Raw genomic sequence first — 14,163 nt, 5'->3', positions numbered from 1 at the left:
TATTCATTAAATGCCTGTCACCCAGTTTCATAGTCCAGGTAAAACAGGCCCCGCTTGCTTTATAGCGTGCTTAATTGTTTTTTTTTCCTCTTTGAAAACTTGTCTCACTTGAAAAAATCAAGTATCCGAAATTCAATCGTGCTCTTTAAAGCAAGCAGGTCCTTTAAAAGCTGCTTGCTTTTCTAAGCTTAAAAAAGAAGCAACAAAAAAAAAAAAAAAGTTTTAAATGCTGAAATGGCAGAAAACGACACAACTGTCAGCCCTTAGTAGTACATATACATGCCTCAACACTAACAAAGGAAATGAGCAAACCACACAGCAAATAGGACTTTTATTTAAAAAGGTTGGCCTCTGCACTTACATTTGAGTGTGAGGCTCAGTCACTTACAAATACATGGCTTTATGAGAAATATTATGCACAAATTACAACATTTTTGTCTAGACCGGACATAATTTCAACTATTTACACTGGCATAAATAAATTTCTTACAGCAGTAGCATGTAAAGCTTCCAAATTTGCACTTTAAATTCTATGAAACTCAATGTCACAAAGAAAACCATACCAGTAGCCTTTCCTTTTCAAAACATTTAAATTATCTTTTTAAAAATAACTATGTAAGTAGACCTTTAACATGCCTCAATACATGACCACAGTAAGTCTGCGCTACGGGCAGTGTTTGCTGTCATACTTTCCAAATTTTACAGATTGCAAACATGTTCAGACCTCACTCCACCTTGATCAAATTGACTTTATAATAACTGATTAATTGGCGTTAAGAACACATAGTTGTGGTATGCAGCAAAAAATGCATCACTTAGGGCAATAAGCAAATGTCACAATATTTTTGGATAACAGTTTAGATTCCTACAACAGTTACATGACAGTTTAAAAAAAATTATGCAACCTAGTAAATCATATCACAAAATGACCGTTTTGATTAGAGATTAATGGTGGATTTTAAAATGATTTTATTACCATATCCAGATGTCACATCCCTTAAGATAATTCCAAATTTGAGTCACCCAAACACATTTGATAGTGGTAATACCTTTTTTTTTTTTAATTTTACATACTGTATATTTAAAGCTTTTCAGTACTTGAAATTGTGTCTTCAACCACTGGTTCGCAAACCAACTTCCTGAGCGGGTTGTTAGCAAATAAAAGAAATACTTTTTTTTTTTTTTAAATAAATCAATTTAAAGCAACACTTGGTAACTTTTCAGTTTTGGTCGATTTTAGCGACGTCGGTGGACAAAAGGGGTAGTGTTTTGCCTTAAGGAAGACTGCGTTTCCCATGAGAACCAGCGCTTCGTTTTTCATGAGGACCAGCGCAAATCATGATGGTTGCCTGCAGATGAATTAAACAACATTTCTGTTTCCAACGGCTGTGTGAAGGATGAAAACTAATAAGGTAATGAATCCAGTTGTGGCTAAACAATAGCATTTGACGTTTAGCAACCGTGTGGCCAACCCCACCCAAATTCGGCAGCGCTGACAAATTCGGTGGGGGGGGTGTCACGCCAGCGAGTGAAAGCTGGGCCAATGTTTATTCTGTATACCCTGTTAGCCGCCCTATTTTCTCCTCAGACAAAGATTTTGCTGCTGTTGCTCTGCCATCTTTGCAGAACTCGCGGAAAAGCGTTAGCATCAACTTCCGTCTTTATAATGAATGGGGGAAGGGGGAAGTGACCTATGCCGTAAAGCAGTCAGAAAATGTGTAGTTTTTTTTTGTGTGTGTGTGTGTGTGTGTGTGGCAGGGTTCCTGCCACCCTACTTAAAGTTAATTAATGCCGGTTAAAGCGATATGGACCCCTTCAAGATATGAGGTGTCATTCAACTAGTTGTCAGTCGTTCCAAAAAATCGATTATTACATGCATCGCGATTCGACACATGACGATTCAATTACGATTCATAAAGGCTCAAAAACGAGGATTTTCCCTCATAACTTTGACAGCCGCTCGTAGCGGAACGAAAATCAAGACACGTCTGCCACTCGCACACCTATTACAGATGCACTCAAAACATTATAATGGATGCTTCCTGTAACTGAGTGAGAGATTTACTCTTTGTCAAAAGACTGGAAAATTAATTTTTGAAGAGAGATAGTTCGTTGCTCCTCGTCTTTCAGATGTCCTGCTGTAGTTTCAAGTCATGTCAATTGAAAAATGTCCTGAGTGTGTTGCTAAGACCCGTGTGCGTCTATAAGAGGTGAGTACACGAACCCTCTTATACTGTTTAGCTTTTATTTTTGTTGTTTTCGAGGTGTTAATAGTTAGCGCCGAGCGCTAAGCTAATTAGCCAATTCGCTAACGTGTATTTCATATGCACAACGTGTAAAACCATGATTAAGTACATCATTAACACTACAAACATGCGAAATAGAACAGAAATCTGTGAAAACAAAGTATGTTGGTTAAAAGAATGCTTATTTCTCAAGACACTTTGTTTCCAGAAAATGTGGAATTCATTCCACCTGTGTACATTTTATTGTATTGTTGAGTGAAATAAGTACTCCCTTTCAAATGGTTAATGTTTTTGCACTTTCTTGTAAAAATGAATAAATAAAAAAGCAGTTTAAGGGCAGTTTTTTGTTGTATGGGCATGTTTCCATCGTTCCTGTTGAATCATTAGGATTTTTAAAATAAATAATGGACAAAAATTTGTTTTTCTGCTTTATTAATTTGTAATGTACGACGCATCGATAATCGTGATAACCGTGGTCATCGTCAATACCATGATTATCGTTCAAGAATCGAATCGTAGCACCCTGAATCGTAATCGAATCGAATCATGGGGTGCCCAAGATGGCACACCCCTGTTGTCAGTCAACATATCATAACAAAAGTTATGAAAATATTAGGGCTGTCAAACGTATAAAATTTTTAATTGCGTTAATTACAGCTTAAAAATTAATTAATCGTAATTAAGCACAATTCAAACCATCTATAAAATATGCCATATTTTTCTGTAAATTATTGTTGGAATGGAAAGATAAGACACAAGATGGATATATACTTTCAACATACGGTACATAAGTACTGTATTTGCTTATTATAACAATAAATCAACTAGATGGCATTAACATTCTGTTAAAGTGATCCATGGATAGAAAGACTTGTAGATCTTAAAAGATAATGTTAGTACAAGTTATAGAAATTTTACATTAAAACCCCTCTTAATGTTTTTGTTTTAATAAAATTTGTAAAATTTTCAATCAAAAAATAAACTAGTAGCCTGCCATTGTTGATGTCAATAATTACACAATGCTCATGGGTGCTGAAGCCCATAAAATCAGTCGCACCCAAGCGCCAGCAGAGGGCGACAAAACTCCAAAAAACACAAGTAACAAGTGCACATTGCACTGTGCTGTCATTTTAATCTGTTTGAGCGGGGCATGTGCGTTAATTGCGTCAAATATTTTAATGTGATTATTTTTAAAAATAATTACCGCCCGTTAACGCGATAATTTTGACAGCCCTGGAAAGTATTTTATAAGGTTGAAAAGTTACCTAGTGTTGCTTTAACAGTAGTCTCAAAATTTATTATGTGCACTTGACTGACGCCTCTCCCTCAATCACATCAGGGTGTGGCCCTTAATACCTGCGAACAGCCAGTGCTCAATATTCTCTGAGGCAAAATATGAATTCCATACTACACCAGTACGCTATTTAGTGCCCTAATATAAATAAAAGGATGCATCAAAGTGTTCAAGCATATGCAACTGGTGGACACACGTTAGTCTTGTAAAGTAGATTGTGCCATTTGCTTCTTCATCCACTCAATTTTTAGTGTATAATACTCCTCTTGAAGTTTGAGGACTTTCTCTTGTCTTCTGAGCACAGACATTTCCAAATCAATTCTTTCCTGTGATGTGGTGCATTGTGCTGCATTTGTGCAAGGGGAGCAGTGGGAATTTGACTGTTCTCCCGACGCAGAAGGATAATGAGGACTGAACTGCACTGCGAGTGCTTTTGGAAAGGTAGAAAAAGGAGTCATTTTTTGTCCCAGTGGTGTCGGTGGATCTCCAGCATAGGCGGGTAGCACAAGATCTGCCTGCTCGTGTTTTGCCTTAAATTGTTCACCAGTTGAGAACATGCTTCCTTCTTTACTGCCACTGAAAAGAGAAAAAAATGTTGATTTGGCACTAAATAGGCACTAAGATCAATTCAAATACAGTGGTACCTCTCCATACGATCACATCGACAAACGATCCTTTTGACATCTGACGTAAAATTTGACTTGTCATTTGTCTCTACATATGCTCGAAATATGACGATAAACAGCTTTGCGATTTCATTTGTTTTCCCGCAAGACGGCAGCGCGGCGGATTTTCTTGGGAGAGAAATCAACATGGGTCCCAAGAAGGTTAGTACAGGTGGTGAAAAAAGGAAAAAGGTGACGCTTACCATTGAAATTAAGAAGGAAATGATAGAAAAATGTGAGCATGGTGTGTATGTGAGGGAACTGGTTCGATTTCAGCAAATCACCAGAGAACTACGTAATCTGGTTCCTACAGCACCACGGAAAGTCCCTACTTCAGAGTAGGGACTAAAATGGTTCTTGGAACTCGAGTTCCTGGTCCCTACTTCCTACATATGCGAACACGCAAAATGACGTCATCGCCCCTCAAAAGGTTCTAGGAACTGCGGATATTTCCTACAGTATGAAAGCGGCTATATGGCCTATCTCCTCTGACCCCCGTTCGCCAGTCGTGAAGTTAAGGTGAAAATTATTATTAGTGTAACATCGGCAAGGAAGTCGCCAGCTTCAGGTTTTTAATCATTTATTTAAGAACTTGGGCAACACAACACAGCTACTGTCCAACGCAGACGCCAAGAACAAGATGAAAAAAAAAAAACCTTTCCACTCTACCGCACCTCTTTCTCTCTCGTCAGTCACACGGTGCATTCAGGAACCGCATGCAAAACACAAGGGCCACATTAGAACCCGATTTGTGACATTATTATTATTATTATTCCGATATGAATTTATAATTTATTTGCTTTTCTGTGCGTAATAAGAGTGTGCCAATATCTCCATACAGCGATATATCATGATATTTTGCAACCCGACTGGTTATCGATTTGCTCCTGCCAAGTATCGGTACTTTTATTTGACAGATTGGCCATACAATGGAGTATGGATGCTGTAAACTGCTCAATGTTTGTTGAGCAATTCCTTGACGGTCCACTAGGGGCGCTCAAGAGTGGAAGTGAAGGTAGAGTGCGCACAAGTCGTCTAGAGAAGAAGAGAGGAAGCTCCAAGTGAATTGAAAAAAATAGAAAAAAGCTTCATTAGAACGGTGGAGGAAAAAAAGAAAAATATTGCTACAAATCACACATGTGGACACACTTTAGATTTTACACTAACAAGAGGTGTGAAGTAAGGTGAACAAGAACTTTGCTGTATGCAACAATTGTCTCACAAATATAAGGTTCACTGGCAGCTAGTGACTAGACTGCTTCACTTTCATCACTTCAGGTAAGAAAGTTTTGCATTTTTTTTTTAATTTACATGCATTATTTTGATGACATTTGGTGTTGAATGATATAAAATAAACCAGGACCCTAAAATAAATATCGAACAAGCCTACATGAATTTACTGATTTGATATTATTTGAGAACCAGTTCCCATCTAGTTTACTACACAAACTGTTATTACAGCCATTTTGATACAATGAGCTATAAAAATGGTTTGAATAGCTTCCAAGATATACAAGGTGATGTGCATGATAATTAATGTAGCCTACATATTAAAAGTAGGTAATTATTGCATTTTCAACTTCTATACATTCAATTCATATTTGTTAATTCACTCAATACTTTCAACACAAAAAAAAATCAGGATTTCAACTCAAAAGCTATTAAGTAGCTAATATTTTTTGTTTAATTTTGTTGTTTTTAAGGTGAGGAAGAATGTGACTGACTGAGTCCGACATCTCAAATGCTGAAGCAGATAGTGGAAGTCCTCAAACCAATGCTTTTGGCAACAAATGTCATATACGTAGAAAAGATTGCCCCAATCCAAGCTCATTTGCAGACTGACACCTACAGCACTGTTAATTTTTTTTTTTTTTTAAAGATTTAAAAAAGGGTGCCATTCATCATGATCTCTCCAAAAGATATCAGAGGTTGTGGTTTGTTTCCTCTATATGTGCACGTACACAATTTGCAGTAGATTTACAGTATATTTTACAGGAATGTTGCACTGAAAATATGTCGCTGTTTAATAAATGACTTAAAAAATATTTTTTCTATTTTGAAATATCTTTTTTTTTTCCTTTCAACAGTTGTATCGTAGAATACCATGTATCAAATTTCTGACCAATATATTGATAATCACTGAATCGGGATATCGTGAGATAATCGTTATCGTGAGCTTTGTATCGCGAATCGTATCGTGAGGTACCCTGAGGTTCCCACTCCTAGTGCGTAATTGCTATTTGTAATTGTAAAAGCAGTATTTATTGATGATTTAGCGTAGGTTTTGGGGCTGTGGAACGAACTAATGGAATTATAATGTATTCTTATGGGAAAATCCCGCTCGACAAACGACCATTTCGACTTACAAATCAGGTCCTGGAACGAATTAAATTCGTATGTAGAGGTACAACTGTATATTACTTAGGCCTGAACGATATTGGAAAAAACTATTGTTGCGATTTTTTCGGGGTTTGCGATATATTGCGATATTAAAAAAAATTATATATATATTTTTTAAAGAAATTTTCACTTGATGACTTGAATAGCTGTTTGGAAAGACTTTGGATGACTCACCATCACCACAGTGTACAGTGATCCCTCGTTTTTCGCGGTTAATGGGGACACGAACCCGCCGCGATAAGTGAAAAACCGCAAAGTAGTGCACCCCCCCCATTTTTAATTTTTTTTTGTGTGTTTTTTGTGCTCAATGTATTTATTCAGATCTAGCATTGGAAAGCGATACATATAAGACATGTTTTTTCTCACTTTTCCCCCCAAAGTGATTTAAAAAATGTATATAAAATGGTTTTTAAGCACTTCATATGTCAAAATTATGACCCGTTTTAAACATAACTGTCCAACCAAATCATTTTTTAACAAGAATAAAGAACTGTAGTATATAAATGCTTGGCTTTATTAAATGCTTCTGTTTATCTACCTTAGCTGTGACAGTTGGAGTGACATGTAGAAAAATGTTAAAACTACTCATGATCACTTCTGGCATTTATATGTCTCCAATGTCACCACACACACAAATTCATTTCAGCACGGCTTCCTTGCAGAAACTGTTTAACAAGTTAAACGATGATTGATAGATGCCCGTGTGAAGTCTGCTTCTTTGGCCAGATCAAACCCATCGTTAACTTTAATAAGCAAGTGCCGCAGTGACTGAGAGGAACAAAGGGTTGGGAGAGGGAGGGTGTGAGGCTGTGTGCAGAGTAGCAAGCAAGGCGTATATGGATTTAACAAAAAAACAAAAAAACTATCGCACGTGCTTGCAATGGGACTATCGCGCACGTGCACATCGTGATGGCGATGTTTAAACAATATATCGTTCAGGCTTAATATTACTACTGCAGTGGTACCTTGACTTAATGCACAAACAGTTTTTCATGTAAAATCTGCCGATAATATAAGTATATGCATATATAGAGGACCTGTTTTGTTGACTTTCCACCAAGTCAAAGGGCTGGGAGTCCTCTTCATCCTGTTGCAGTACTGAAGGGTTCATCACAGAAATCACAATCTGGGTCAATGCACTAAACTGATCCAGGGACAGGTCATCATCTGGGAAATGTAAAATGCAATGTTTCAAGGATGCTTAACAGGTTCTGTGACTTTCTTAATAATCCTAGTCATTATTATCTTAATTGGGCTCATTGAGCAACAAACTGTCAAACTTGTCTAAGGTTTATATCAGTGTTCCTGACAAGACATAACAACCAATAAACACTTTCAAGTGCTTATTTCACTTGAATCATACATGCATTTAGTTCGGAACACTGAGTAGCGACGGCAAACTGTACTCACCTGTACCTGTTTGCATCTTCTGACGTTTGATCTCCTCTCTTGACTTTGCAAGCAAATTTTCCCACTTTTTGCTGCAGTCAGACACCGTGCGCTCCATCTGTGGAAAGGCTGAGTTGATGGTGTGGGTGATTTCGTCCCAAGCCTGTCGTTTATCATATACACCAGTCGTGCACTTGCCTCTGATTATTTCTTTTCTTTCATGGACGAGTTGAGCAAGAAGATAACACTCCTGGTCTGTCCAATTGGGTCTACGCTTCCTGCTTGACATTGCCTCAAGTTGAAGTGGCATTATTAACTGATATATTGTGAACTTACAATTATATCACAGGAATACAGTAACGAAATAAAAATAGCTCCTATCAAGTCGCGTACTTTTCTAAAAAATGAACATCTCGCAGTGTTTATGTTGTTGTATGTTATGTCCTAACCACGCTACAATTAGCGGTCATTCAGAAAAACCTTGAAGTAGATTTTAAGCAGCTGAATAGCAACACCAACATCGTCGCACGGCAGTGACGTCACGTCCTGGTGACGTGTCCATTTGTTTACAGGACGGGAGCTCCTGCACTCGAGGTGTCACAGACATGGCTGTGGATATAACATTACTTTTTAAAGCCAGTGTTAAGACAGTCAAAACCAGAAACAAAGCGATGGGAATAGGGTTCGATTCTACCAAAGACGAGATTTTCAAGCGGAGCAGACCCAAAAGTGGCTTCTCTCCGAAGGCAAAAGAAGTGGTAAGTCTTTGCTAGCTAACTGTAGCTTAGCATGTTACTTCGATACAAACTTCTGGTATAAATCTGAGTCATAAAAGCGCGTCAATTGATGGACTATTAATCAGCACGCGTGTTGCAAAACACAATTTTAGAACGTTTTATTCTTTGCGTATTAGATTATGGTCAAATCCTCACATCATCGTTAGACTGACAGTGGTTGCAGGCACAGAGTAGCCTATGATCCAAAACTAGCATTCGTTTTTTAACATTTCAATTCTTATGTCCCATACTGAAATGCGCATTTGAGTCAGTCATACTATTCTGCACTATTTGCATATATAGTATTGTGCAAAATAATACACGCGCTTCATCAACGTGTATAATGGTCTAAAACTAAATGTAAACTGCTGAGAATAATCCAAGCATAGCCTTTGTAATATGTTTTACTAATCTCTGTTTCTTCTGCATACTGCAATATGGCATGCTAGAGCTCAGACTGATGTCCACCAAAATGTAAAATATTGCTGCATGAGCAAGAAGCTTTAATCAATTTCAATTAGTTAGTTAGTTTGTATTATTTTGACAAAATGCATTGCCATGCCTGCAGACCTAAGAAACAGATGCAATAAAATTGCCTACCATAAACTTTGGCATAATGTAATCTAATATTGGATGGATGGTAAATGGACTTACACTTGTATAGCACATTTCCACCATCAAGATACTCCAAGCGCTTTAACACTACATAATAGGCCTGTACAATATATCGTTTGATATATCGCGATCGCAATGTGTGCATGCGACTCAGGATGTGCAATTGTTGTTGTTGTTGTTTTTTTTTCCCCATCATAAAAGCAGCAAGTGTGCAAAGACATGGCCTCCTGGATCCCTTTTATCAGAGCTGGGTTGAATAGCCAATAAGGCTAGGTTCGTACCGCAGGTCTTAATGCACAAATCCGATTTCTTGTCATATCTGTTTTTTTTTTTTTGACGTGGCTGTTCAGACTGCCTTTGTCCATTGAGACAGTTCAAGTATTACACATGCGGACTAATTCGCCGTCCGACACGCGTTAAGCAAGAAGACCCGCATGCGGAGAAGCATCAAAACAAATGACTACACATGCTGGCTGTCATCCGTCTTTCCATATATCTATATACAGGACTGTCTCAGATAATTAGAATATTGTGATAAAGTTCTTTACTTTCTGTAATGCAATTTAAAAAAACAAAAATGTCATACATTCTGGATTCATTACACATCAACTGAACTATTTCAAGCCTTTTATTATTTTAATATTGCTGAATTTGGCTTACAGCTTAAGAAAACTCAAAAATCCTATCTCAAAATATTAGAATACTTCCTCAGACCAAGTAAAAAAATAATTTAATAACAGCAAAACTAAATCAAACATTTGAAAATGTCCATTGATGCACTCAGTACTTGGTTGGGAATCCTTTTGCACGGATTACTGCATCAATCCGGCGTGGCATGGAGGCAATCAGCCTGTGGCATTGCTGAGGTGTTATTGATGCCCAGGATGCTTCGATAGCGGCCTTCAGCTCATTTGCATTTGTAGGTCTGGTGTCTTTCATCTTCTTCTTAACTATACCCCACAAATTCTCGATGGGGTTCAGGTCAGGGGAATTAGCAGGCCAATCAAGGACAGTGATGCCATGGTCAGTGCACCAGTTACTGGTGGTTTTGGCACTGTGGGCAGGTGCCAGATCATGCTGGAAAATGAAATCCTCATCTCCATAGAGCTTTTCAGCAGATGGAAGCATGTAGTGCTCTAAAATCTCTTGGTACACAGTTGCATTTACTCTGGACTTGATGAAACACAGTGGACCAACACCAGCAGCTGACATGGCTCCCCAAACCATTGCTGACTGTGGGAACTTCACACTGGATTTCAAGCAACTTGGATTTTGCTCCTCTCCAGCCTTTCTCCAGACTCTGGCGCCTTGACTTCCAAATGAAATGCAAAACTTGCTTTCGTCTGAAAAGAGGACTTTGGACCACTCTGCAACTGTCCAGTGCTTCTTCTCCATAGCCCAAGTCAGACGCTTCTTCCGTTGTCTTGAGTTCAGAAGTGGCTTGACCATGGGAATACGGCTATTGTAGCCCATTTCCCGGACAAGTCTGTGAACTGTGGCTTTTGATACCTGGACTCCAGCTTCAGCCCACTGTCTTTGAAGCTCCCCCAAATTCTGGAAGCGGCTCTTCTTCACAATTTTGTTAAGGCTGCGGTCATCTCTCTTGGTTGTGCAGCGTTTCCGGCCACATTTTTCCCTTCCAACAGACTTTTTGTGGATATGCTTTGAAACTGCACTCTGTGAACAGCCTGCTCTTTGAGAAATTTCTTTTTGTGTCTTACCCTCCTGATGGAGGGTATCAATGATGGTCCTCTGGACAGCAGTCAGATCAGCAGTCTTCCCCATACTTGTGATTTAGTTTACTGAACCAAGCTGAGTGTTTTTAAGGCTCAGGAAACCCTCGCAGGTGTTTCGAGTTAATTAGATGATTCAGGTGATTAGTTGAATAGCCTACTTGTATACTTTTTCATGATATTCTAATATTTTGAGATAGGATTTTTGAGTTTTCTTAAGCTGTAAGCCAAATTCAGCAATATTAAAATAATAAAAGGCTTGAAATAGTTCAGTTGATGTGTAATGAATCCAGAATGTATGACATTTTTGTTTTTTTAATTGCATAACAGAAAGTAAAGAACTTTATCACAATATTCTAATTATCTGAGACAGTCCTGTATATTGCTATATATCCCAAACCCCCAAAAATGGCAATGTCAGTTTTTTCCAATATTGTTCAGTACCGTTCACTACTACAGACTCATTTACCTACTGATGACTCCGCATCAGGAGCAATGTGAGGTTCAGTATCTTGCTCAAGGATTGTTACGCAAGGTGTCCAGGGCGGAAAATCAAACCCACAACCTCTGGGCTGGGGAACTACTAGTCTAGTCAAAGTAAAATCAAAACAACATCACACACATCAACAACATGCAAGCCAACAGTCTCTTAACATATCTGTGTTATAATTCTTTGTCAGCATCAGTTTTATTTATTTCGTCGACAGGAACTTGTCCGCTTATAATAATGTCCACGTTGCACTTATAAACAATTGCAGTTTTACCGTCTTTAGTGTACGATTTCTTAGTTATCCATGTGTGTTTACAGAGAACAGAAGAAAACTGAGATAATATATCTAATATATTTGCCGATCAAAATAAATGCCCATTTAACTCATTCACTCCCAGCCATTTTCACCGGTGCAACCCCTTCGCTCCCGGCCGTTTTACTGGATTTTGACTGATTTTGCAAGGCCCACAGAAAATTCTGTTCTATTTCTATATAAACATGGAACCCACCAAAAGAAAGATTAAACTCTCTTTCAGCATGGAAAAAGTTAGTTCGTATCTTTTTCCATTCTTTAGAAATCAGCATTAGAAAATAGCTTAGGTTGAGCAATTTTCCAATCTCTGATGAAAAAACAGAGAAATTGAGCTTTTTGTAAAAGCATACATTTCAAACATAACTTTGACTTTAACACAGCTATTTTTTGCCTTGTGACATCCCAAACATCTGAAAAATGTTTTCTTTCTACAAAATAAAATTAACAACAAGATGAATAGAGCTTTTGATAGCAAATTAACAATTTATTTACACATAACTAAACTATTGAACTGAGAAACTGCGCTGTTGTGACTGGTGCGACAACCAGGGTAAACTTTTCCCTCATCGCCGCCTGTCTTATCAAGATGGATTTTTTTGAGTCTTTCTTTTGTGGTGACCACTGCCTCGTGGCAGAGTTCGCCTGGGGAACTTGTGTTCCTGGGGGGGGAACTGGTTTGGCAGTGCGCGTTTCCAGCTGAGTCGCCGGACACTGGAGGGTGCGGGGGACGCAAGCGGCTGAGCACGGCGGCGCGGGCTCTGCTCGGCAAGCAGCACGGACTCAACTGCATCGTCCACTGCACTGGTGGTCCCGGTTGTTCTGCTCGGTCGTCCAGCGCCTGGCATCCCGGGCGTCCTCCCGGTTGTTCTGCTCGGTCGTCCGCCGCCTGACATCCTGGACGACATCTTCCGCCGGCGTCCCGGACGTGTGGCACGGCCATTCGTTCCGTTGAATCGGGTTGCGGGTCTTACCAAATGTGCTACTGCCCTCCAGTGGCCAGTTTAATTGCTTTAAAATGGATTTCCAGCATTGTGTTTTGGAGCTAAGTTGCATCAGAACCTAGAGATGTCTGTTGTGGAAAAAAAACATAAAAAACGTATAAATATGTCTTTGGGACACTGAAACAATTAAAAATAGAACACATTTATACATTTTTGGGAGCAAATGAGTTAATGGGCACTTAACTGCTTTTGCCAACAGGAAGGTATTCTGGGTTGCAGTTCAGCAAGGATTAAATGAGGATTTATTCTGAAAAACTAATGTTGACATGTTGTCTCAGTTTTCCTCTTCCCTATGTAAACAGTCGTAGGAGTCTAAAGAATCCCACACAAAATTCGCTAAAGGTCTTTAAATAGGTCGTGAGTGAAACACAGACCATGATGTACACAGACAACTTCCTGTCAAAACCAGCTTCAGATTTAAAATTTAAAAGAATTGTTAAGCTTGTGGCCACAGTTATTTTTTTTCATTTTTTTATTATTTAGATGATTTGAGATGATCCCTGAATGTTGGTTTAGTTATGTCAAGTCAGATCTGGTGTCGATATCTTTGCATTATCAAAATTGCACCAGTATGTTTATTGGAAGGGTTAGCCCACCTGCATCTGTGGTTGGTGTTAATCTTGGCTGTGACTGTGGTATTACAATATTTAGCTTGTGCACATTGTCCAGATGGAAAACTGCTGCGTAGTGATAATATTGTGACCCGTGTTTGACATTTTCTTAAGTGTAATGCAATGATGGAATGTCAGACAGCAGAATTCCCCTTTCCTTCAATTCCCAAGTCAAACTATTTAGTATTCAACTCAAAACGGGAAGACCTGTGTAATTGAAACGCTGTTGTTGGACTTTTGTGTGACACACACTGATGAAGATGGTCTGCCTTCAGGGTGATGTCACACAAGCGGGTCAGCATTTAACGTGACACTTCACGCAATTCGGTAAACATCATATGTTCTACATTTTTAGGGGATGGGTAGCTATTTGTCCGAACTAGGTATGTGCTGGCATGATATTATGACCTTAAGCCAAAATATCACGGTTTCACAGTATCAAAGGTATTGCAATTACAGCTCTAAAATGTTTTACTTTGAAATATTTGGGTTTAGAAAAAAAATGTTTCCATTGAAAAGGATTTTTATTTTTCAAAATATAATAGCAAATTGGAACATAAGTATCATGTTAAGTTAAAATAACAAAATATTCTAAATAAAATTAAAATAAATGCAGTCCTTTAAACAGAC

At 38.5% G+C, this 14,163-nt stretch overlaps 2 protein-coding genes across 3 annotated transcripts in view; one reads left to right on the top strand and one right to left on the bottom strand.

Moving 5' to 3' along the window:
• Positions 1 to 334: 334 nt before the first annotated feature.
• LOC130922037 (uncharacterized) lies at positions 335 to 8,513 on the bottom strand. Of its 2 annotated transcripts, none has more exons than XM_057846523.1 (3): positions 8,016 to 8,513; positions 7,643 to 7,772; positions 335 to 4,116 (listed from the first exon to the last, which is right to left on the bottom strand). In XM_057846523.1, exons 1-3 carry the CDS (start codon positions 8,302 to 8,304, stop codon positions 3,738 to 3,740), a joined length of 798 nt encoding a protein of 265 aa, XP_057702506.1. In that variant the 5' UTR covers positions 8,305 to 8,513; the 3' UTR covers positions 335 to 3,737. The 2 variants fall into 2 exon arrangements, with proteins under 2 accessions (XP_057702506.1, XP_057702507.1); XM_057846524.1 differs by having other exon boundaries at positions 7,643 to 7,703; positions 8,022 to 8,513.
• Positions 8,514 to 8,525: 12 nt separating this feature from the next.
• stx18 (syntaxin 18) overlaps positions 8,526 to 14,163 on the top strand; it is a 34,456-nt gene continuing 28,818 nt past the window's right edge. Inside the window, exon 1 of the mRNA XM_057846522.1 lies at positions 8,526 to 8,752. Within this exon, the coding sequence (XP_057702505.1) occupies positions 8,600 to 8,752 (153 nt within the window). The 5' untranslated portion in view covers positions 8,526 to 8,599. The remainder of the gene's footprint in view (positions 8,753 to 14,163) is intronic.

The sequence above is a fragment of the Corythoichthys intestinalis genome, chromosome 9 (genome assembly GCF_030265065.1).
Source record: "Corythoichthys intestinalis isolate RoL2023-P3 chromosome 9, ASM3026506v1, whole genome shotgun sequence".
Lineage (NCBI taxonomy): Eukaryota > Metazoa > Chordata > Actinopteri > Syngnathiformes > Syngnathidae > Corythoichthys > Corythoichthys intestinalis.
The sequence above is the reverse complement of the archived record's forward strand: the minus strand, read 5'-3'. Positions and strand labels throughout refer to the sequence as shown.

Coding starts and splice junctions, on each gene's coding strand:
- LOC130922037 (XM_057846523.1), bottom strand. CDS start 8,304: ATGCCACTTCAACTTGAGGCAATGTCAAGCAGGAAGCGTAGACCCAAT. Junction 7,773..8,015: donor GAAGATGCAAACAGGTACAG/GTGAGTACAGTT, acceptor TACATTTCCCAG/ATGATGACCTGTCCCTGGAT. Junction 4,117..7,642: donor GTGGAAAGTCAACAAAACAG/GTCCTCTATATA, acceptor TTCTCTTTTCAG/TGGCAGTAAAGAAGGAAGCA.